At 36.5% G+C, this 25,031-nt stretch overlaps 1 protein-coding gene across 1 annotated transcript in view; it reads left to right on the forward strand.

Moving 5' to 3' along the window:
* Window positions 1-577: 577 nt before the first annotated feature.
* The window catches only part of fgfrl1a (fibroblast growth factor receptor like 1a), a 229,320-nt gene continuing 204,866 nt past the window's right edge, over window positions 578-25,031 (forward strand). The window contains exons 1-2 of the mRNA XM_030146016.1: window positions 578-1,092; window positions 10,481-10,584. Coding sequence (XP_030001876.1) covers window positions 1,058-1,092; window positions 10,481-10,584 — 139 coding nt within the window. The 5' untranslated portion in view covers window positions 578-1,057. The remainder of the gene's footprint in view (window positions 1,093-10,480; window positions 10,585-25,031) is intronic.

The raw sequence follows: 25,031 nt of genomic DNA on the forward strand, positions 1-25,031 counted from the left end.
ACTAATAATAATAATAATAATGATAATAACGATAATGATAATGGTAATAATGGTGATAATAATAACAATAATAATAATAATAATAATAATAATAATAATAATAATGATAATGATAATAATAATAATAATAATAATAATAATAATAATAATAATAATAATAAACTTACAAAATACCTTCTAAATGAGTTTCATTGAACCGTTGATGCTGACTATACTGTTGCTCAAAGTTGGAATAAATAATAATAAATAAACTAGTTTTTCTTTTCATGAAATGATTGTGACACTGTCATTTATTCTTCATAGATAAAGTGTAATTATTACACGTGGTCAAAGTGTGTATAAATCTGAATTTAAAAAAAAGGGGAATGTATGTGAAAACAGCACTAACCCATCTCCATGTTCAGTGTATATGTCACATTCATGTCTTTATTCCCTCTCCTCTCCTCTGCCTCTCCTCCACCCAAACCGCTCCAAATTTGTCCAGTCGGCTGCCTCGCTCTGATTGGCTGACGCGCTGATTGGCCTGCGCTCTGATTGGCTGAAAGTTTGGTGCGGAGCCAGTCGGTCGGCGCAGTTCGCTCCGTCGCCTGCGGCTGAAAGTGGACGGAGACCCGCAGCTGGAGGCAATGTGGACCTGGCATGAGCAGGATTTAATTTAATACTACAACGTCCGAGGAGTTGCGTAAAATGTAGATGCGCGTTTGTTGTCCCGGTTCGGTGGTTTTCCCGGTGCCGTCGGTCTGCGTCCATCCGCCTGTCATTCACTAACACTACAGCCTGCGTCCGTGCGCTCACGTGTTGGACGTAGACGCTGTATTTTTATTTTCTACCCAGATTTATTCTACTTTTCCAGACTTCCAGACGTCTTTTCCAGCCCTCTGTGTTTTTTTTCTTCCTTTCTTTCTTTTTCTCCTCAGACTGGATTTGTTTGACACACGCGTCTCATCCGAGTTGTGATTTATTCCAGATTTGGATTCAAGGATCTAGTTATTGAAATCAAGTCATTGGAGCAGAAGTGAAGGCTTCTCTGTGGATCCGTAAGGCATGCTTTAGGTGCATGTGTCCGGCTGGGAACACACACTCATCACAACAGTAAGTACAACTTTAGCAACAACTTTAACTTTATATTGGAATGAAGTCTGACCTCATGTTATTTTTTTCACCTTTAGTTTCATTTGGAACGTATTGCATGAGCTGTTTACCCACATGTTGATTTCAATGAGGTACTTTTTCCTGTATTCTTAGTCTCTTTTTGTGCAGAATTCTGCAGTTTCTATAGAAAACGTCAGATTTTAACATGTGAATTTGTATTAACAGACAGCACAATGTGGTTTGATTAAGGTAGAATCCAAAATAACAGACTCATCATCCTATAAATCACAAATACAGACATTTGGATCTCACTTTTGCTCAATTGCAGTGAGATTCCCTCCTTCTGACCTGTTGATTTTTGAGAACATCTGCACATCTCGCATAAAAAAAGTAGATAATCTGACAGAAAATGTCAAATTTTAGCATGTTTCTAAAGGCGTGAATTCCTGTGATTCTATTAAAAGACAGCACAATGTGGTTTGATTAAGGTAGAAGCCAAAATAACAGACTCCTAATCCTATGAATCACAAATGCAGACACTTGGATCTCACTTTTCCTTAATTAAAATGAGATTCACTACTTCTGACATGTTTATTTTTAAGCACATCTGCATATCCTGCATAGAAAAGTACAAAATCCAACAGAAAACGTCAAATTTGAACATGTTACTAAAAGTGTGAATTGCTGTGACGCTATTAACAGACAGTACAATGTGTTTGCCAAAGGTAGAATCCAAAACTACACTCATAATTCTTGTGTTTTTGTTAAGTAAGTCACAAATACAGACACTTGGAGCTCACTTTTTATATCCAGTTACAATCAGATCTACTGCGTAAAGAACCTTTATGCTTCTTGCATAAAAAAAGTACAAATTCGGACAGAAAATGTCAAATTTTTACATGTTGCTAAAGTTGTGAATTGCTGTGACTCTATTAATAGACCGTACAATGTGGTTTGATTAAGGTAGAATCCAAAATAACAGACTCATAACCCTATAAATCACAAATGCAGACATTTGGATCTCACTTTTTCTTCATTAAAATGAGATTCACTACTTCTGACATGTTTACTTTTAAGCACATCTGGACATCTTGCATAGAAAAGTCCAAAATCTGACCGAAAATGTCAAATTTGAACATGTTATTAAAGTTGTGAATTGCTATGACTCTATTAACAGACCGTACAATGTGGTTTAATTCAGGTAGAATCCACAATAACAGACTCATATTCCAATGGTTTGTTAATAAAACCACAAATACAGACATTTGGATCTCACTTTTGCTAAATTACAGTGAGATTCACTACGTCTGATCTGTTTATTTTGAAGAACCTCTGCACATCTTGCGTAGGAAAGTACAAAATCTGACAGAAAATGTCAAATTTGAACATTTTACTAAAAGTGTGAATTGCTTTGACTCTATTAACAGACCGTACAATGTGGTTTGTATAAGGTAGAGTCCAAAACTACACTCATAATTCATGCTTTTTTGTTGAATAAACCACAAATGCAGACACTTAGATCTTATATTTGCTTAATTACAATGAGACTCACTACTTCTGACCTGTTTATTTTGAAGAACCTCGGCACATCGTAATGGACAGCACAATGTGGTTTGATAAAGGTAGAATCCAAAATAACAGACTCCTAATCCTATGAATCACAAATGCAGACACTTGGATCTCACTTTTTCTTAATTAAAATGAGATTCACTACTTCTGACATGTTTATTTTTAAGCACATCTGCATATCCTGCATAGAAAAGTACAAAATCCGACAGAAAACGTCAAATTTGAACATGTTACTAAAAGTGTGAATTGCTGTGACTCTATTAACAGACCGTACAATGTGGTTTGCTTAAGGTAGAAGCCAAAACTACACTCATAATTCATGTGTTTTGTTAAATAAGTCACAAATGCAGACACTTGGAGCTCACTTTTTATATCCAGTTACAATCAGATCTACTGCATAAAGAACATTTACGCTTCTTGCATTAAAAAAAAAAGTGCAAATTCTGACAGAAAAGTTGTGAATTGCTTTGACTTTATTAAAAGACAGCACAATGTGGTTTGATTAAGGTAGACGCCAAAATAACAGACTCATCATCCTATAAATCACAAATGCAGACATTTGGATCTCACTTTTCCTTAATTAAAATGAGATTCACTACTTCTGACATGTTTATTTTTAAGCACATCTGCACGTCTTGCATAGAAAAGTACAAAATCTGACAGAAAACGTCAAATTTTTACATGTTACTAAAGGTGTGAATTGCTGAGACTCTATTAACAGACAGTACAATGTGGTTTGCTTAAGGTAGAATCCAAAACTATACTCATAATTCATGTGTTTTTGTTAAATAAGTCACAAATGCAGACACTTGGAGCTCACTTTTTATATCCAGTTACAATCAGATCTACTGCATAAAGAACATTTACGCTTCTTGCATAAAAAAAGTACAAATTCTGACAGAAAATGTCAAATTTTAACACGTTATTAAATGTGTGAATTGCTGTGACTCTATTAAAAGACAGCACAATGTGGTTTGATTAAGGTAGAATCCAAAATAACAGACTCATAGTCCTATAAATCACAAATGCAGACATTTGGATCTCACTTTTTCTTAATTAAAATGAGATTCACTACTTCTGACATGTTTATTTTTAAGCACATCTTGAATAAAATGTACAAAATCTGACAAAAATGGTCAAATTTGAACATGTTACTAAAAGTGTGAATTGCTTTGACTCTATTAACAGACCGTACAATGTGGTTTGTATAAGGTAGAGTCCAAAACTACACTCATAATTCATGCTTTTTTGTTGAATAAACCACAAATGCAGACACTTAGATCTCATATTTGCTTAATTACAATGAGACTCACTACTTCTGACCTGTTTATTTTGAAGAACCTCTGCACATCGTAATGGACAGCACAATGTGGTTTGATAAAGGTAGAATCCAAAATAACAGACTCCTAATCCTATGAATCACAAATGCAGACACTTGGATCTCACTTTTTCTTCATTAAAATGAGATTCACTACTTCTGACATGTTTATTTTTAAGCACATCTGCATATCCTGCATAGCAAAGTACAAAATCTGACCGAAAATGTCAAATTTGAACATATTAAAGTTGTGAATTGCTGTGACTCTATTAACAGACAGTTCAATGTGGTTTGATTCAGATTGAATCCAAAGTAACAGACTCATATTCCAAATGGTTTGTTAGTAAAACCACAAATGCAGACACTTGGATCTCACTTTTGCTAAATTACAATGAGATTCCCTCCTTCTGACCCGTTTATTTTTGAGAACATCTGCACATCTCGCATAAAAAAAGTACAAAATCTGACAGAAAATGTCAAATTTTAGCGTATTACTAAAGGTGTGAATTCCTGTAATTCTATTAACAGACAGTACAATGTAGTTTGATTAAGGTAGAATCCAAAACTACATTCATAATTCATGTTTTTTTTGTGTAATAAATCACAAATACAGACACTTGGTGCTCACTTTTGCTCAATTACAATCAGATTCACTACTTCTGACCTATTTTTTTTTTAAGAACCTCTGCACATCTTGCATAGAAAAGAACAAGATCTGACAGAAAATGTCACATTTTAACATGTTACTAAAGTTGTGAATTGCTGTGACTATTAACAGACAGTATAATGTGGTTTGATTTAAGATAGAATCAAAAATAACAGACTCATAATCCTATAAATCACAAATGCAGACACTTGGAGCTCACTTTTGCTTAATTACAATCAGATTCACTATTTCTGACCTGTTTATTTTAAGAACCTTCACACGTCTTGCATAGAAAAGAACAAAATCTGACACCAAATGTCAAATATGAACATGTTACTAAAGGTGTGAATTGCTGTGACTCTATTAATAGGCAGTACAATGTGGTTTGATTAAGGTAGAATCCAAAGTAACAGACTCATATTCCTATAAATCACAAATACAGACACTGTTTAAGGTACAATCTGAAACTACACTCATAATTCATGTTTTTTTTGTTAAGTAAACCACAAATACAGACACTTGGAGCTCACTTTTACCCAGTTTAATCAGATCCACTGCTTAGGACTTGTTTATTCTTAAGAACATCTGCACATCTTGCATAGAAAAGTACAAAATCTGACCGAAAATGTCAGATTTAAACATGCTACTAAATGTGTGAATTGGTGACTCTATTAACTGACAGTTACAGCATAGTTTAAGTAACACAGAAGCCAAAAAAACAGACTAATAATCCACATTTTTTTGGTTAAATATTCCACAAATGCACACACTTTTGCACAGTAACAATCAGCCGCACTCATTTTGACCTGTTTATTCTGAAAAACCACTAAATATACAACCCCACGGCATGTTTATTGGTTATTTAGGGATTAAAGATTTGTTCCATTACCTCAGTAACATCAGACTTTTTCCAGGTTAAACTTTCCAAATCCTTAAAACGATGCTGAACGTCTGCAGCGGTTTCAGGTGAAGCTGATGTTGATCAAAGATGGAGTCTGTGAAGCGCTGAAATAAGATATCATACGGTTCAGAGGAGAATTGATGTGGTGGAAAGATTAAAACCTCTGTAAGGAGAGACATATGGACAGGTGGACGGAATAAATCTGAAAGAAAAATGGCTTCACTTGAAGAAAATGTGCTCCTGTGTGAGTTTGTATAGATCCACACAGAGATGAGGTCTTTAGTTTGGTCTAACCCAGTGGTTCTCAATCTTTTTCTGTCGGGGCCCCCCTTTGGAGGACGAAAAATCTCCAGGTCCCCCTCAACCCCAGCAACATTGCAACAGTGGTGCAGTTACAACTTTTATTGAAAGAAACATCAATATCATAAAAATGCTTTTTGCTTTTCCTTGAATAATTTGTTGTGCAAATTAAAAATAACTTAGATGTTTGCTTGAACAATACACATACAGGGTGGGGAAGCAAAATTTACAATATTTTGAGGCAGGGATTGAAAGACAGTGTATGACCAATTATTTTATTGAAAGTCATGAGAATTTGTTTTTGCCACAAGAAAATTGACATAATAGAAAATGTTTTTATTCTATGTGTCCTCCTTCTTTCTCAATAACTGCCTTCACACGCTTCCTGAAACTTGCGCAAGTGTTCCTCAAATATTGGGGTGACACCTTCTCCCATTCTTCTTTAATAGTATCTTCCAGACTTTCTCGTAATAGTTTTGCTCATAATCATTCTCTTCTTTCCATTATAAACAGTCTTTATGGACACTCCAACTATTTTTGAAATGTCCTTTGGTGTGACGAGTGCATTCAGCAAATCACACACTCTTTGACGTTTGCTTTCCTGATTACTCATATGGGCAAAAGTTTCTGAAAAGGTATGGATAATAGTGTTAGGTATGATTATGACATCAATATATGTTTGGTTTCAAAACAATTGACGTAGTGCCTGCTGAGAAAAAACAACTAAATGTTCATTGTAATTTTGCTTCCCCACCCTGTAAACTCAACCAGACTGCTCCCTGAGGCAATATTTTTCCAAATAAAAAGAGGAAATGTGCAATTATCTTACAACTATGGCAATAAAGCAACTTTTTTTTAGAACAACAAACTAATTTTGGTAATAATATCAGTGGCTGCAATGAGTCCATTTACATTGCACATCTCAGAACATTAAAGTGCAAACTGTATAAACTATGCAAAAACAGAAACATTGTAGTTCAATCCTTGTCCATTGTCCAAACCTAAACTCTTTGTCTAGTCTAGTGACAGATCACCATGGCAGTAGATTTGTTTATTGTGCATCCCTTAAATGAGCCCAGGGTGCTCCAACGCTAAAACATTAGTTCTACCTGCTATACAGGGTGGGGAAGCAAAATTTAAAATGACATTTAGTTGTTTTTTCTCAGCAGGCACTACGTCAATTGTTTTGAAACCAAACATATATTGATGTCATAATCATACCTAACACTATTATCCATACCTTTTCACAAACTTTTGCCCATATGAGTAATCAGGAAAGCAAACGTCAAAGAGTGTGTGATTTGCTGAATGCACTCGTCACACCAAAGGAGATTTCAAAAATAGTTGGAGTGTCCATAAAGACTGTTTATAATGGAAAGAAGAGAATGACTATGAGCAAAACTATTACGAGAAAGTCTGGAAGATACTATTAAAGAAGAATGGGAGAAGTTGTCACCCCAATATTTGAGGAACACTTGCACAAGTTTCAGGAAGCGTGTGAAGGCAGTTATTGAGAAAGAAGGAGGACACATAGAATAAAAACATTTTCTATTATGTCAGTTTTCTTGTGGCAAAAAAATTCTCTTGACTTTCAATAAACTAATTGGTCATACACTGTCTTTCAATCCCTGCCTCAAAATATTGTAAATTTTGCTTCCCCACCCTGCATGTGCTAACCTGAAGAAAAAAAAAAACACCCAGGACTGATCCCATGACCCCCCTGGCAAGTCTTCGCGCCTCCCCTGGGGGGCACACCCCACAGTTTGAGAAACTCTGGTCTAACCTGACCTGAATGATGTTTAACCCATAAAGACCCAGCTCTCGCATGAATTTTTTATTTTTATTTTTTTATCTATTCAACCTTTCTTAAATGATTTATTACTATTTTTTGTAATATTATCCTCTGTATTTTGCATTTTTTCAGTGAAAGTCATGTATTTTCCTATATTTAATTCACTTATCTTGTACATGTTCGTAAAAACTCAGATTAAAGTTGTGGGTTATTATATGTTATTATTATATATTATATCAGAAATGGAGAAAACTGAAAAAAGGTGACTTTTTTTTTTTAGCCAAATCTGTCATTAACTGAGCATAAACCAAGTGTTTCAATGTTCAATCAATGTTGTAGAAGATGACAGTGTTTCCACGGTAACTATGGAGCCTCTTAGCCCATAAAGACCCAGTTCTACTTGTATGGCAGTTCTCAAATGTCTTTTTCTCTTTATTCAACCTTTCTTAAATGATTTATCACCATTTTTTTTGTAATATTAGCCTGTGTATTTTGCATTTTTTCAGTGAAAATCATGTATTTTCCTATATTTAATTCACTAATCTCATAGATTTTCGTAAAACACAGATTAAAGTTGTGGGTTATTATATCAGAAATGGAGAAAACTGAAAAAAAGTTGACTTTTTTTAGTCAAATCTATCATTAACTGAACATAAACCCAGTGTTTCCATCCACTGTCATTGATCACACCGTATGGATTTTACTGGTGAATCAATGCTGTAGAAGATGACGGTGTTTCCACGTTTCCACAGCAGTATTAACTCATAAAGACCCAGTGCTACTTTTGTGGCAGCTTCTAAATGGATTTTTCTCGATTTAACCTTTCATAAGTGATTTTTTTTCCCCATTTATTGTAATATTATCCTCTTTACTGTAAGTTTTTTTCAGTATAAATCATGTATTTTCCCATATTTAATTCACTGATCATGTAGATGTTCGTAAAAGCTCAGTAAATTCAAAGGTTAATATATCAAATCAGAAAAAAAAAAGGGAATAAGTGACTTTTTCAGCAAAAATATCATTGACTAACCATGAAAACACCCAACTCCATGGGTTTTACTGGTGAATCAAAACCACCTTTCTGGTGTCATTGCTCAGAAATAGGGTTGAAAATGGACATGTGGAGTTGAATGAATGAAGAACGCAACCATAGCATTTACAGTTTATGTAGAGCACAGGGAAATGTTTGAAAATGCATAATTCCATTTAAAAAAACCAAAATATCAGCCCTTTAAATGATTTATGACCATCAACTATAATATTATCCTCTGTATTTTGCATTTTTTCAGTGAAAGTCATGTATTTTGCTATATTTAATTCACTTATCTTGTACATGTTCATAAAAACTCAGATTAAAGTTGTGACTTATTATATATTACTATTATATATTATATCAGAAATGGAGAAAACTGAAAAAAAGTAGATTTTTTTTTTTTTTAGTCAAATCTATCATTAACTGAACATAAACCCAGTGTCTCCATCCACTGTCATTGATCCAACTCTATGGGTTTTACTGGTGAATCAATGTTGTAGAAGATGACGGTGTTTCCACGTTTCCACAGCAGTATTGACTCATGAAGACCCAGTGCTACTTTTGTGGCAGCTTCTAAATGGATTTTTCTCGATTTAACCTTTCATAAAAATTTTTCCCCATTTATTGTAATATTATCCTCTTTACTGTAAGTTTTTTTCAGTATAAATCATGTATTTTCCCATATTTAATTCACTGATTATGTAGATGTTCATAAAAGCTCAGTAAATTCAAAGGTTAATATATCAAATCAGAAAAAAAAAAAAGGGAATAAGTGACTTTTTCAGCAAAAATATCATTGACTAACCATGAAAACACCCAACTCAACAAAAAACCCAACAAAATATCAGCCCTTTAAGTGATTTATGACCATCAACTATAATATTATCCTCTGTATTTTGCATTTTTTTCAGTGAAAGTCATGTGTTTTTCCCTATATTTAATTCACTGATCCTGTAGATGATGAGAACTCTGAAGATTCAAAAGTTAGTACTGTAAAACAGAGAAAAGTGAAGAAAAAGTGACTTTTTTTTTTTTTTCCGCAAAAATATCATTAACTGAACATAAAAACAATCATCTCCATCAGTGGGTTTTACTGGTGAATCAATGTTGTAGAAGATGATGGTGTCTCCATGGTAACTATGGAGCCTCTGAACGTCCAAATGGGTCATATCTGATGACCATGAAAAGATGACAAACTGTATTTTACACCAATTATTTACATGCATTGATTGGATTAGCAGATCAACAGGTATTAAACAATTTATATTAGTAGGTGATTTTGTTCGATGGTGGATGTTTGGATCTTTATGGGTAAATACTGCAGAATACGCTACATACAAGTAATAAAAATGAAGTATTTTGGAAGTGTTCTGTGTGAAATGATTATACAGACGTGTTTGGTTTAGAGAAGAAACAGAAGAGTCAGCCCAGCAACAAATAAACCACTTTACTTTGAAGGTTGGACACAAGATGCAGGACTACTTTGTTTTTATTTATTCTGGCTCTCGTCTTTTCTAAAATTCATTGCAGGTTTTTACGTAGATGCTAAGCAGATGTCATCCATTTGGTAGTAAATTATGCTTTTATTCCATTGCGCTAGCAGCCTTTTTTTGGCAGGAACTGAGTTAAAAAAACCCAAAAAAAACCTGTCAGATGGTGAAATAATTAATGTGGTTGGTGGGTTTTTTGGAATAAATGAGACTCTGACAGCAGACAAGTTAACAAAACAAACTCTAGTATTTAATCCTCCCGCTTTTTGTCCATCAATATGTTTTTTTTTTTTTCGCTCGAGCTGCTGCAGATGTTGACGGTGATTATTAATGTTTCAGGTTGAAGAGGCTGAACGTTGTCGAGTCTCAGTTGGTCAGAATGGAGCTTCTCTGGGTTTGTCTCCTGGTGTTGGAGATGGTCCTGATGTCCAGCGCCGCCAGAGGTAAGATCGACCAATAATATGATCTAGAATGTCTCAATGACAAGAATGCAAGTAGATGTTACTGTTGAGCAGTAGCAGCAAAAAAAAAAAAAAATCTAACAGTAAAAGCAGATCCTGACGAGTGAAAGGACGTGTTTTTGGTTTTGCTGTGCTGCTTTCACCGTGAGAATCTGTGAAATGTGATGGTTATAAAACAAATGTGTGAGACTGTTTTCTGCAGAAAACATGGATGATATTGATAAAGCTACAAGAACAGTAACATGTAGAACATATAATCTATGTACCTTGGAAAATATCCCACTTTTGCAGTTTATTTTCATTCTTTTTTTACTTGATTTGTGACCTTGGTTGAGCTATTCTATTCTATTCTATTCTATTCTATTCTATTCTATTCTATTCTATTTTTCTGTATTTTCTATTTCCTACTATGTTCATTGTTGCACTGTGGGTCTTAGTTTGGCTTGTACATAAATGCAGGTTCTTGCTATCCAATTGCTTTGACGTCCTCATTCACTTGTGTGAATTGGACTCTTACTGACAAATTTTCTGTTCTATGATCCTCATTTCGATGCTTCTCAAACCCATAAAAACCCAGTGTTACTTTTGTGGCAGTTCCAAATTGTTTTTTTTTCTCTATATTTAACTTTTCTTAAGGGATTTATCACAATTTATTATGATATAATCGTCTGTATTTTGCATTTTTTCTGTGAAAATCATGTATTTTCCTATATTTAATTTACTGATAATGTGGATCTTTGGCCCTATGAAAGCTAAACGATATGGGCCCTTTATAAAATTCAGTATCTTATTGAGTTGTTGGACCAAGGGGGGGGCGTGGGGTAAGGGCAGCAGTTATCTATGTCGAGATGCGGTCCATAACTAATGCTGGTGTGAAGCAGAAGTGAAACTAAACATGCTTTCAATGTCCGACTCCTGGGTTCTATTCCTCTATTATACCACAGACCTTACACAAAATTTTCACAACTTCTAACTTGTATCCACTGGGCCCCCTCCATTGCTCTATGGGCCCCCCAGAAATGCTGGGCCCCATGAATTTGTCATGTTTACACCCCCCCCTTTATGGTGCCCCAGATGTGGAAGTTCATAGAAGCTCAGATTAAAGTTGAGGGTTATTATATCGAAAACAGAGAAAACTGAAAAAAAGGAATTTTTTTCAGCAAAATCTATCATTAACTGAACATAAGCCCAGTGTCTCCATCCACTGTCATTGATCCAACTCCATGGGTTTTACTGGTGAATTAATGTTGTAGAAGATGACGGTGTTTCCACGGTAACTACAGAGCCTCTTAACCCGTAAAGACCCAGTGCTACTTGCATGGCAGTTCTCAAATGTACTTTTCTCTCTATTCAACCTTTCTTAAATGATTTATCACCATTTTTTTCATAGTATTAGCCTGTGTATTTTGCATTTTTTCAGTGAAAATCATGTATTTTCCGATATTTAATTCACTAATCTCGTAGATTTTCATGAAACGCAGATTAAAGTTGTGGGTTATTATATCAGAAATGGAGAAAACTGAAAAAAGTTGACTTTTTTTAGTCAAATCTATCATTAACTGAACATAAGCCCAGTGTCTCCATCCACTGTCATTGATCCAACTGTATGGGTTTTACTGGTGAATTAATGTTGTAGAAGATGACGGTGTTTCACGTTCACTGTGGAGCCTCTGAACGTCCAAATGGGTCAAATCTGATGACCATGAAAAGACGACAGACTGTCTTTTACACCAGTTATTTACACGTATTGATAGGATTAGTGGATCAGAAGTTATTAAACAGTTTAGATCAGTAGATAGTTTTGGTCATCTGTGGTTGTTTGGGTCTTTATGGGTTAATCGTTGGGGTTAAATACAAATCCACAGCCCCACTCAGAACCTGGTGGTCGGAGTCAGCTCCAGAGCAAAGGCTGCGACAAACAAAACGCCACATGTTTCCTCCCATAACACGAAACTATGGATGGTGCTGCTCATAGATGGGACTGATTCCCAGCCTGCAGGCGGTACAGGCAGACGGCTGCAGAGTTGGCGCCCGTTCCTGAGATCACACCAATGATGAGTTTTCAGCGGGAACAAAGCTGCATTCAGCGAAGCGAGGCCGAGCCGGCGTGCAGACACGGGGCAGAAAGTAAACACAAGGCCATAGACCGCAAAGAGATGAGATTAGATTAGCCTATTAGGGATGTTTGCCGTGCAATGCCACAGCGTTTCCTCCCCCCGCTTCCACGGATTGCAGTCAGAGCCGTGTCAATGGAGGACGGACGGATGAGGAAGAAATGGGGGAATGAAAAAGTGAGGGGGGGGGGGGGGGCAGATGAAGAAATAGACAAGGGAAGGAAACCGCTTAGAGTGTGAGAGTGAGGGCAGGAGAGCATGAGGAGGACAGATGGAGCTAAATGTCATTATATTACACCAATTACACACTGAGCCTCTTCCTTATCTTGTGATGGACTGGGCTGTAGCCTGCGGACAGATGTGTAAAGTTAGTACAAGTTCAGTTAAAGCCCATTCATGCTCGTTTTATGTCTGTTTCAAACGTTGTCAAGCCTTTATACAGGGTGACACAAAAAAACGGGAACTTTTTAACAATCCAATAAAACCAAGAGTGATGGAAGAAAAATATTTTATTCATAGTAATTGAAACCTTAAACCATGCCATTTAAGAAACAATGATGGAATTTTCATTTTTTAAAAATTACTTCCTGTACGAATGCATTCTTGAAATCTGCTGTTGAGATTCCTCATTGACCGCTGCAACATCTCAGCTGGGATACTGTGAATTTCATCCTGAATTCTCTGTTTTAACTCATCCAGAGTTCTTGGTCGAGTCGTGTACACTTTACTCTTGAGATAGCCCCACAAGAAAAAAATCACAAACGGACAAATCTGGCGATCTAGGGGGCCAGGGAACGTTACCGAATCTTGAGATCACACGGTTACCGAACAATTCTCGCACAGCCGCCAATGGTTACTAAAATGGGGGTGTGTTTACTTGCTCAAGGTCACTGTCTCGCAGTGCTGCCACTTGCTCATGTCTGCCAATACGCACTTCAAAAATTCCCGTTTTTTTGGGTCACCCTGTACTACTTCTGCATGCATTATGTTGGAATGAGTGTTTGTCAATGAAAGGACGTTGCTCTGAATTAACCCATAAAGACCTAGCTTTATTTTGGTTTTGGTTTTGTTTCATGTACAAGTCCTCCAAGCCTTTGAGAACGCACGATTCATGCACGAAGAGGGGTACATGCAGAGGGGGGAGGGGGGAGGGACAAATGGCAGTTAAGTTTGATAGACATATCAACGTTCAATCATTTCGACTGGACGCTCAAAATCATTGGATGGTGTTATTTCAGTCCTGTCCGTTCCACAGGTGATTAATTTTTTTAAATTTTTGTGTTGGAGCATTTAATTACTTGGTTGTAATCCGGGTGTGAAGGGGATTTTAAGCAATATTGTAAAAAATGCTCCAGGAAAACATCTGGCAGCCCACCTTTAAATGTTGTATCCCCATTTATTATAATATTGTCTTCTGAATTTTGCATTTTTAAAGTGAAAAATCATGTGTTTTCTTATATTTAATTCACTGATCATGTAGATGTTCATAAAAGCTCAGAAAAATTTAAGGGTTATTATGTCAGAAAAAGAGAAAACTGAAAAATCAGCAAAATCTATCATTAACTGAACATAAACCCAGTGTGTCCATCCACTGTCATTGATCCAACACCATGGGTTTTACTGGTGAATCAATGTTATAGAAGATGACGGTGTTTCCATGGTAACTACAGAGCCTCTGAACGTCCAAATGGGTCATATCTGATGACCATGAAAAGATGACAAACTGTATTTTACACCAATTATTTACATGGATTGATCAGATTAGTGGATCAACAGGTATTAAACAGTTTAGATCAGTAGATGTTTATGGTCACCAGCGGCTGTTTGAGTGTTTATAGGTTAACATACTAGCCAAATACCACAAAGAAAAATAAAGTTTTATGAGAGAAGAAGAAAGTCACTAATAACGAACATGGCAACAACAGAGGAGGTATTAATATAATAATAATAATAATAATAATAATAATAATAATAATAATAATAATAATAATAATAATGGATTAGATTTATATAGCGCTTTTCTAGACACCCAAAGCGCTTTACATTATTGACCCATTATTCATTCACTCTCACATTCTCCCTCTGGTGGTGGTAAACTACATTTGTAGCCACAGCTGCCCTGGGACAGACTACTGTTAGTATTGAGAAGGGTAGTTGTCGTAAATATGTCGATAGGAGTCGATCTTTGAAAAGCTGAAGATTTCTGGAAATTATTCTCTTCAAATCTCAACACTGCCCCCTATGGTTCCCGGTGGTACTGCATGATAAGTCACTTTACCATTGACCCTCAAATTGCTCAAATGTAACTTGCGCATAAAAATGTACCCAATGGAAAAACAGTTTTGCCAAAACTCTTATTTTTGATTACAAGTTTTTGCGCTGGCAAGAGGTGGTTTTTCGGGCATAGCACAGTTGGTATATCACGAAAAACTGCAATGGAAAGACCTTTGTCCGCAACTAGAGTCACATGAATAAAAAAAAAAATCAGATGTTGACAGATGTTACAACAAACGAAGGAGAAGAGTTTTAAAAGAAATATGGTGCACACCAGGAAACCGAATCATTTTTTTTATTTAGTATGGGGTAGAGGGGTAATACAGGGTGGGGAAGCAAAATTTACAATGAACATTTAGTTGTTTTTTCTCAGCAGGCACTACGTCAATTGTTTTGAAACCAAACATATATTGATGTCATAATCATACCTAACACTATTATCCATACCTTTTCAGAAACTTTTGCCCATATGAGTAATCAGGAAAGCAAACGTCAAAGAGTGTGTGATTTGCTGAATTCACTCGTCACACCAAAGGAGATTTCAAAAATAGTTGGAGTGTCCATAAAGACTGTTTATAATGGAAAGAAGAGAATGACTATGAGCAAAACTATTACGAGAAAGTCTGGAAGATACTATTAAAGAAGAATGGGAGAAGTTGTCACCCCAATATTTGAGGAACACTTGCACAAGTTTCAGGAAGCGTGTGAAGGCAGTTATTGAGAAAGAAGGAGGACACATAGATTAAAAACATGTTCTGTTATGTCAATTTTCTTGTGGCAAATAAATTCTCATGACTTTCAATAAACTAAGTGGTCATACACTGTCTTTCAATCCCTGCCTCAAAATATTGTAAATTTTGCTTCCCCACCCTGTATATATATAATAATAACGAATATATCTGTAAATCAACACAATATGTACATTCGTTGCCATGTTTATGGAATGACTTCTTGTGTCATCTCGCAATAATAAATAAACAAATCATCGCATTTGTGATTTAATGAAAAAACTGACATTACACACTTCTGGTTTTTCAACATTTAGTAAATATCAGTAAAGTTTTGCGCAGATGTCCAATGGAAAAGCCACTGTATTCTCCATTTGCATCTGCAAGCACCCAGGTAACAGACAGAATTTCGCACATCGTCTGTATATGTACGAGTCTTTTAATGTAGAGCATGAATGAGCCTTTAAAGAAATCTGAGTCCCTGTGAAGTGGAGCAGATGAATGAGAGAGTCTGGTCTGGAGTTTTGACAGAAAAGACTTGTCATTGTGTTTTTACTCATGTTGTTGTTACGCAGCTGGAAGTCATCTGGATGTATGCGTAGAGCTGAACACTGTGAATTTGTGGTTTTAGTGAAGCAGTAAGTCATCTGTCTTTAAACATGCAACTTTTTATAGATACTTGAAGCAAATATTCAATTTATTTATATTTTCTTCAAATGTTCATACCAAGAAACTGCTGTGATAGTGCAAAGTGAAAGTGTTAAATGCAAACGCCGTGATCTGCACCTTTACCCCTCACTCGATGCATTTAGACCCTGATGGATTGTAGTTTTTCAGAAGTAATAAAAAGCAGTTTTCCTGTTGCTAATACATTTAGGAAACGTCAATCTCAAACAGACTGCACAGAAAAAATAGAGCCAAATCACATTGTAACTTCAAAGCTGACATTTTAGGAAATAACTGAATCACTTACCTCATTTATGTTTGGCAGCTCCTACTATGTTAATATTAGATTAAATGAGCAATTCAGTCAAATCCATGTTTATAGTTTCTGATCATTAAATACAAAATGATATTGAACAGTTGACAAAGCTCGTAGGATTTTTTTTTTTTTTTTTAAGTGGCGGCTTTGTTTTATTTTCCACTGCACTCTTAAGAACTGGCACAGAGAAAGATTTTTATTAGTAACATGGTAAATACTGCGTTATATATCCCAGAGAAATATCCGTACTGGGAGGGGTCGCCACGGCAACTGAATAAACAATGAACAGTCCAAAGTTAAATGACACATCGAGACGGTAAACACTGAAAACACACTGTCTGTAAACGGCGTCCTTTTACAGTTAATTTAAGGGCGGTATTGTGTAAATGCAGGGAATTTTGTACAATAGCAACATTGTAGATGCTTTAAATAAACATAACATACAGAGATGCATTGATTTATGGAATAAAAACGACAGAGAACAGAGAAGAAAATGAAGTTATTACAACGGAGACTAATTATTGATGAGTTATTGGACACTAGAGATGCCAAAAAAGTTTTCCATATCATTACTAAGTGTTTATTTTCCACTCAGCTGAGCATCAGGTGACACTGAAGCTAAAAATATTAGCAGATGCAGGCAGATAAACAAGACAGAGCAAGTGCACAGAGAGTCTGAGGCTGAAAAAACACGAAGACAGACAGATAAGTCCAGAGAAGGAGACGGCAGCAGATAAAGAGAAAGCATTCATAGCTTTGTTGGAACAACTGTAGAGTCCCATAAAGTGGGCTGCAGATGCTTACACAATCCCACTGTTTGAGTTAGTGTCTGGCTCCTGTGTGCGCCCGGACGTCTACTGGAGCATGAGACCGAGCAGCTGATAGATTAGCATTCTCCACTGTTGGTTTCATGGAGGTGAGCTTAAGTCGGTTTGGTCGGGATGTTGGAGCTTTGACTCATATGCGACTGAAACAAGCGTTGAAATGAGGTATTTTGGGGTTTCTTCAACTGATAATAAAGTGTATAGTTAACTGGAGAGCTTTTTTTTTTTTTTTTTTAATCTATATTCTAGTGCAGACATGGGCATTGCACAGCCTGCGATAGCTGACCCTGACCCTGGCTGGTCTGCATGAGGTCATTGACAAATTAAAAGTCAATGCAAATATTTATCATTGTACTAGATGCAACCAATACAACAGCACTGCTTTTATTTTGAAAGATCTGATAAATTAACGTTTTTTCCGCACTGTTACAACCCGAAGGTGAAACATATTTACAAAGTAGAGCCCGACCGATTAATCGGGCCGATTATAGCGTTTCACCAATTAATCAACATCGGCCAATATGTAGCCGATATATTAACTTTTTTTGCTGTGCGGAGATTCTGTCGCCCGCTGCTCCTGTGTGTGTGTGTGTGTGTGTGTGTGTGTGCTGCCCGGAGAATAAGAGGAACTTTAAAGTGAGCTAGTTTCACTTTCACTCCTGCTCGGACAATGACGCCATCACCCCCCCACACACACAATCACGGAGCTAAGTATATGAACAATATTTAGCTTGTATTCTTATAGACCCTATCGAAAGAGAAATTCATGTTCCACTTATCAATTAATCATTATTCGATCTATAAGGTCAACCAACTAATGATTAATGGATTAATCGATAATTTACATCCCTAGTTCTGATTAAACAAAGGAAATAAAATAAAACAATAATACTAGTTTGAGTAAAACAACGTGCTGTCTTACTGTGGCTGTGTTAACTATATTCTTGTGTTTACTATTACAGTGTAGGACTAGGCCTCACACACAGACACATACATTAATCTAACATGTGATGTGAACAGCCTCGTGTGTGTCAGATGGTATTTACAGAGACCAGCTGTTTGAATATTTCATTGTCAAACAAGTGGAAAAGGACAGAAAGGTTAACAATACCATATGTTCCCCCCCAAAAAAAAAGACAATCGGACCATCCGCATTGATAACTTTCAGAATAATTACACAATCTAAATGCTATTTCAGGGTATGAAACTATAACTTGTTACCTACATCTTGCAGAAAACCCCATTTAATTTGGTTCAGTGGATCTTTGTAAAGCATGTCATGGGTTCGTTTCTTCCAAGTTTGGCACTTGGATGCTCTTGGCGTCCATATGAAGGAAAATATTTTGCTCCCAACTGACAGGGCAACGAACAAATGAATTAAAATTCTGTGCATAACGCTGTGTCAGTGGTGTGTACTTGTGTGAGGTTTTGTCGTTGAAAGATGCATTGATCTCTCAATTACCATTTTGCATTTGTTCCCTAAGAAGCTAACATCTGTTGACAAGCATTTCACTTTGGTTCTTAGCAGGGCCAGATTAACACTTCATTGTACCCTGGGCAACAATATTCAAGGGCCCCATCATCGCAACCCCAGGATCCCTATAATCTGGCAAAATACAGAATAAATTCCAGGAATATATGTAAATATACCCCATACTTGAATATCTAACTATCATCAAATGCATTTTGATGTACAAATGTGTAAATACTCGTAGAAGTACAAGTGCACCACTATAGCCTCTTGTCAAGGCCACTCACTTGCATATGATGATATGAAAACAAAACACATTAGCATCAGTATAATCTAAAATTGATCCACTACATTAGAAAGAGAGGGAAGTGTCCTCCATTTTCACAAAAAATAAATAAGAAACCATTTCCAAAGTATCCAGTATTTATTTAAGAACACTTTTTGCGGACAGTTTCATTTATAAGCAAAAGATAACCAGATATTTTCGTTATGCCCGAGCTACCCAGGGCCCTTCAGGGGTCGCGGGCCCCTGGGCAATTGCCCAGTTGCCCATATGGTTAATCCGGGTTTGGTTCTTAGCTATGCAATTCTCAAACTGCTAGTTCAGTGTGGTTGGTCAGCAACTACCTCCTGCTTGGAGAGCATTCATTGTGTTAGGGTTAGAGTTAGGCTAACCCTTACCAACGTTTGCAAAACTCAGAAATCTGCTTCCTTTTTGATGTAATTAATTTCGTTAGTTGAAAACGAAATGAGACTTTGACCCATAGACAAGAAGAAGAAGATCAATGCTATTCACAGGACCTGAACCCCAGTCTCCGGCATCTGCCTCCTACGGGGCATCCATAGAATTAAAATTGAATTTCAAAGTGTTTTTCTTTTTCTGTGTCAAAACAGATGAACCAAATTTTAAAAAACAAATTGATTTTTGTTTTCTTTAATAAAAATAAAAGGTTACTACCTGACAGAAATGGAAAAACGGACCAAAAACGGCTTTTTTTGTCTTCATTTTCTGAGACCGGGTGTTGTCATTTTTAAGGAAAGACCGCTTAATCTTCCAGTTCATACAAAATCTGGACATCGTAGCTCATGTGGTTCACTGTGACATCGACCAGAATACAGGTGAATATTTTGGTCTCTCAGTGGCAGACCCGTCATTCTCCATCCTTCTTTATACGTCTGTCCATGGTCTAGCACCAAAGTACATCTGTGACATGTTGGTCCCATATGAACCATCTCGGACCTTGAGAACCTCAGGGACTGGTCTCCTGCTGGTGCCCAGAGTCAGGACTAAACAGGGTGAAGCTGTGTTTCAGTTCTATGCAGCTAAACTCTGGAACAGCCTTCCTGATGATGTCGGACAGACCTGTACTGTGACAATGTTTAAGTCCAGGCTGAAAACAGCTCTTCAACTGTGCATAGAACTGAAAGGGTTCTGTCTGCACTCTTCTCTTTTACTTTGTTTTAATTGATTATTATTTATGTTTTACTGATTATGTTTTAATTGTAATTGTGTGTTTTAACCTGTTTCTTTTCCCATTTTTGTAAAGCACTGTGAATTGCCCTGTGTATGAATTGTGCTATACAAATAAATCTGCCTTGCCTTCTTACATCTGTGTGTCACAGCTTTGAAAGTCCCCCTCACCACACGGCAAATGAACAACCTCCACACTACAACTACACCCTGAAAATGGAAAGTTTTTTTTGATCAAGATCTTTTTATTAAAGTTTTCTCAGAATAATACAAGTGCAATGCTGAATGGTTATTAAAGAAATCTTAAGTAAGCATAGGTGTACAGGGTGGGGAAGCAAAATTTACAATGAACATTTAGTTGTTTTTTCTCAGCAGGCACTACGTCAATTGTTTTGAAACCAAACATATATTGATGTCATAATCATACCTAACACTGTTATCCATACCTTTTCAGAAACTTTTGCCCATATGAGTAATCAGGAAAGCAAACGTCAAAGAGTGTGTGATTTGCTGAATGCACTCGTCACACCAAAGGAGATTTCAAAAATAGTTGGAGTGTCCATAAAGACTGTTTATAATGGAAAGAAGAGAATGACTATGAGCAAAACTATTACCAGAAAGTCTGGAAGATACTATTAAAGAAGAATGGGAGAAGTTGTCACCTGAATATTTGAGGAACACTTGCGCAAGTTTCAGGAAGCGTGTGAAGGCAGTTATTGAGAAAGAAGGAGGACACATAGAATAAAAACATTTTCTATTATGTACATTTTCTTGTGGCAAATCAGTTCTCATGACTTTCAATAAACTAATTGGTCATACACTGTCTTTCAATCCCTGCCTCAAAATATTGTAAATTTTGCTTCCCCACCCTGTAAATTAAACGCAACTAGCACCATAGAAAAACAAAAAAACAGAAAAAAACCCCCCAAAAAAAGCAAAGCAAAGCAGAGCAAACAACAAACTACATAAAATAATCCCTCCTCAGTCATTGCCAGTGCACTAGAAATAATAATAAGGGGTCACTATCATGATAAGAACCTACGCTAGGAGTGAGTATGGAGTAAGCAGCTTTATTAAACTGCACTTAAAAGTCAAACATTTACAGGGTCTGGAATGTTTTTAGGAAGGGACCCCACACTTTCTGGAATTTCCCATTTGATTGTTGGAGTGAATATCTAATTTTCTCCAGTTTTAAGCAGAACATAATGTCTTCTAACCACTGTGCATGAGTGGGGGGGGAGCATCCCTCCATCTAAACAGGATTGCTCGTCGAGCTAGAAGGGCAGCAAAGGATAAAGTGCGTTGTTTTTCTGTAGGTAGCTTAACTTCACCTTCCATTACACCAAATAGAGCGAAAAAGGAAAGTTTTGACAAAGACACACATCGTGGTTTATTTTAATACCATGATACAGTTCCTTGTGTGCAAAATGCAAAAGCACTGTTTTCATTTCAACGTCACACTACTAAAAACAATTGTTAGTCACAAGGCTTATTGTAGTCAGTGTATCCCAAATGTCCCCTCTGTTTGTCTTGTTTCGTAATGTACATAAAATAAACAATATAAATAAAGTAAAAAAAAAAAGATCAGGAAAAGAGACGAGCAGTCACTTTTTCAAGAGATATTTTTGTGCGAGAACACAATGCACGACTTCATATTTGTAAGGCGTGAACACAGTGTACTACGCATCTCCTTACAAAACTTGGAGGGAAGGGACTTCTGACATGCTTTACAAAGATCTTCATTTCTCCATGACCACTGAAGCAAATCAAATGGGGTTTTCTACAAGATGTAGGTAACAAGTTATAGTTTCATGCCCTGAAATTGCATTTTGATTGATTGACTATTTTTAAAGTTATCGCTGCAGAAAGTCTGATTGTAATTTTTTTTTGGGACATACGGTAGAAATCTAAAATGCGATTATTGTTGCTCATTTTGCATGTTTCTTCACTTATCTCCCCTGGATACCTGCGCTGTTACATCCTGTATTTAGTGCGTCTTCCACTGAGGAAAAAAAATGTTTACTCAGAATTAAGATGATGAGTGCAGGTCTGTGTTTGTGGGCTCATGATGCTGTTCTTCCTAAACAGTTTAATGTTTTCCAGGTGATTGCGCTGTATAGACCACCCAATATCCAGAGGGCGGGAACAAAACAGTGACAGCGCGATGAGTCCATTTGTAGTTACACTGAGCGTACGGACCCACAATCGCATTAAAAAAGCATCTTCAGTACGTCCATTCTGCCAGAGATCCGGTTCAAGAGCAGAGCGTCGTCACTGTAGAAGAAGACACAGACAGCGGGAGTGTAAACAGACGCATACCCAGATGCTGGGAACGTATACAACAAGAGGACGCTACCCATAAATATGACTTTACACATGTAAGCACACACACACAGACACACAAACCACAGCCACTTAACAACCTCCTGTCCCACACACACATTACTGAGGAATGTAATTAGCAAGCTAACACTAACAATGATAGGTAGGAAGAAGAAGATGAAGAAGAATTTTCTGCTATTTTCATTTGTAAAGGATAAAAAAATCTACAGTTCATCATGAAACTGGTGGATTAAAGTAATTAATGTGGTAATTAATGGGTCAAATGTATGTACAGTTTGGAAACTGTAGATGTAATGTAGTCATGTAGTAGATTTATTTTGGGTTTCTTACGATAATGAAGCTTAGGGAAAACCTTTATGCTCACAGGAGAGGTTTTTTTTTTTGTGTATTCTATATTAGAGTGTATAGATGTCTTTACTGAGGTATATATAGTTGGTGAAAAAATGATTAGACCACCCTTGTTTTCTTCAATTTCTTGTTCATTGTTCATTCTTGTACATTTGTTTGGACAAACATAATGATAACAACAAAAATAGCTCATAAGCGTTTAACCTGTTAAACCCTGACCATATTTTCAGGGGAAAAACGCCTAAAAAGACATACCCAAAGTAAATGAAGAATTACTTCTAATACTTATAATAATAAGGTTCATATGGATGTTCTTGGTGTCTATGGACATTTACAGACCTCACAGAATCTATTCCCATTGTCTAAAATATTGTATCTATTACTATGCCTGAGTAAACTGTAACAAACTAAAAGGGAAATTAGAATTTTTTATCCTCGCCTGTTTTTTTTCCGGCTGGATTGACGATGATATGCATAAATTAATTGTTTGTGTCGGAGATTTTTAATAGCGTGTATTTCACCCCACAAAGATTAAAAATCATGTTTGAACATTAAAGTTTGCACTAAAATACACTTTTGATGTACTTTTATTAACATTAGGGTCTAAACTTAGAGCAAAAGTTGAAAAAAACATCCATTGTCCGGATTTATTATATTTTTATAATAGATGAATATTAATATAATTTTTTCGGCCCGTGGGCAGGCTGATAGGACTAAAGGGGTTAATTTAAGAGCTGGAAAATGGCTGTTTTTCATGGTTTTCTTGATAATAACCAAAGTCACTTCAGTTCTTACATCAATATCTATGGCATTGTACTCACAAAAACAGTGCTTTTAGACATTCCATGTTTTCTTTTCTGTCTGTTTTAGTCACATGATACACACAGGAGTTAGTACTGGATTGCATAACCATTGTTTTTGATGACTTTTGATGGTCTAATAATTTTATCCGTAACTGTAAATAGCAGTGGTTGTGCTCAGTCTCTGATGTGTAAACAGCTTTATGTAGAGAAATCTCAGTCCAAAATGATACAAAAGTTAATAGTTTGTAGTTAGTTTGGGTTAAAAAGCCAACTCACCATCAGAAATCAGCCATAGTTTGATCCTAACAAGTGTACATTTTACAACACAGTGTCACCGCTGGTATAGGTTTTGCCATACGCAGCGTGATGACACAATCCATGCCACCACACCGAACACTTCATACAAAAAAATCATCACCATTGCATTAATAATAATAATAATAATAATAATAATAATAATAATAATAATAATAATAATAATAATAATAATGGATTAGATTTATGTAGCGCATTTCTATGAATGCATACTCAAAGCGCACAGACAGTGGATCATTCGCTCTCACATTCTCCCTCTGGTGGTGGTAAACTACATCTGTAGCCACAGTTGTCCTGGGGCAGACTGACAGAAGCATGGCTGCCAGTTAGCGCCTACAGCCCCTCTGACCACCATTCATACACCCATGTGAGTAGCAGCACTGGAGGCAATGAGGGTGAAGTGTCTTGCCCCAGGACGCAACAGCACATGGACAGAGCGGGATTCGAACTGCCAACCCTTTGGTTATTGGACGACTTGCTCTACCATCTGAGCCATGGCCGCCCCCAGCATTAGACTTATTATAGATATGTATAATATTTAATAGACCAGGGCAAACATTCTTCCCCCTCAAATGAAAGTTTGCGACGCTTCAGGAGGTAGAGAAAAGATAAATGAGGGTAAAATTTCACTTTCAGTTCTGCAGGAGGCACAGACGCACCGCCCCGTACCCCCATAGTATTTAACCCTTAATAGGTAACCTGGGGTCCCAGCAGACCCCACGTTTTTAATTTTTTATGTTTTCACGCAGTAAAGGA

This window comes from Sphaeramia orbicularis, chromosome 10, assembly GCF_902148855.1.
Source record: "Sphaeramia orbicularis chromosome 10, fSphaOr1.1, whole genome shotgun sequence".
NCBI lineage: Eukaryota > Metazoa > Chordata > Actinopteri > Kurtiformes > Apogonidae > Sphaeramia > Sphaeramia orbicularis.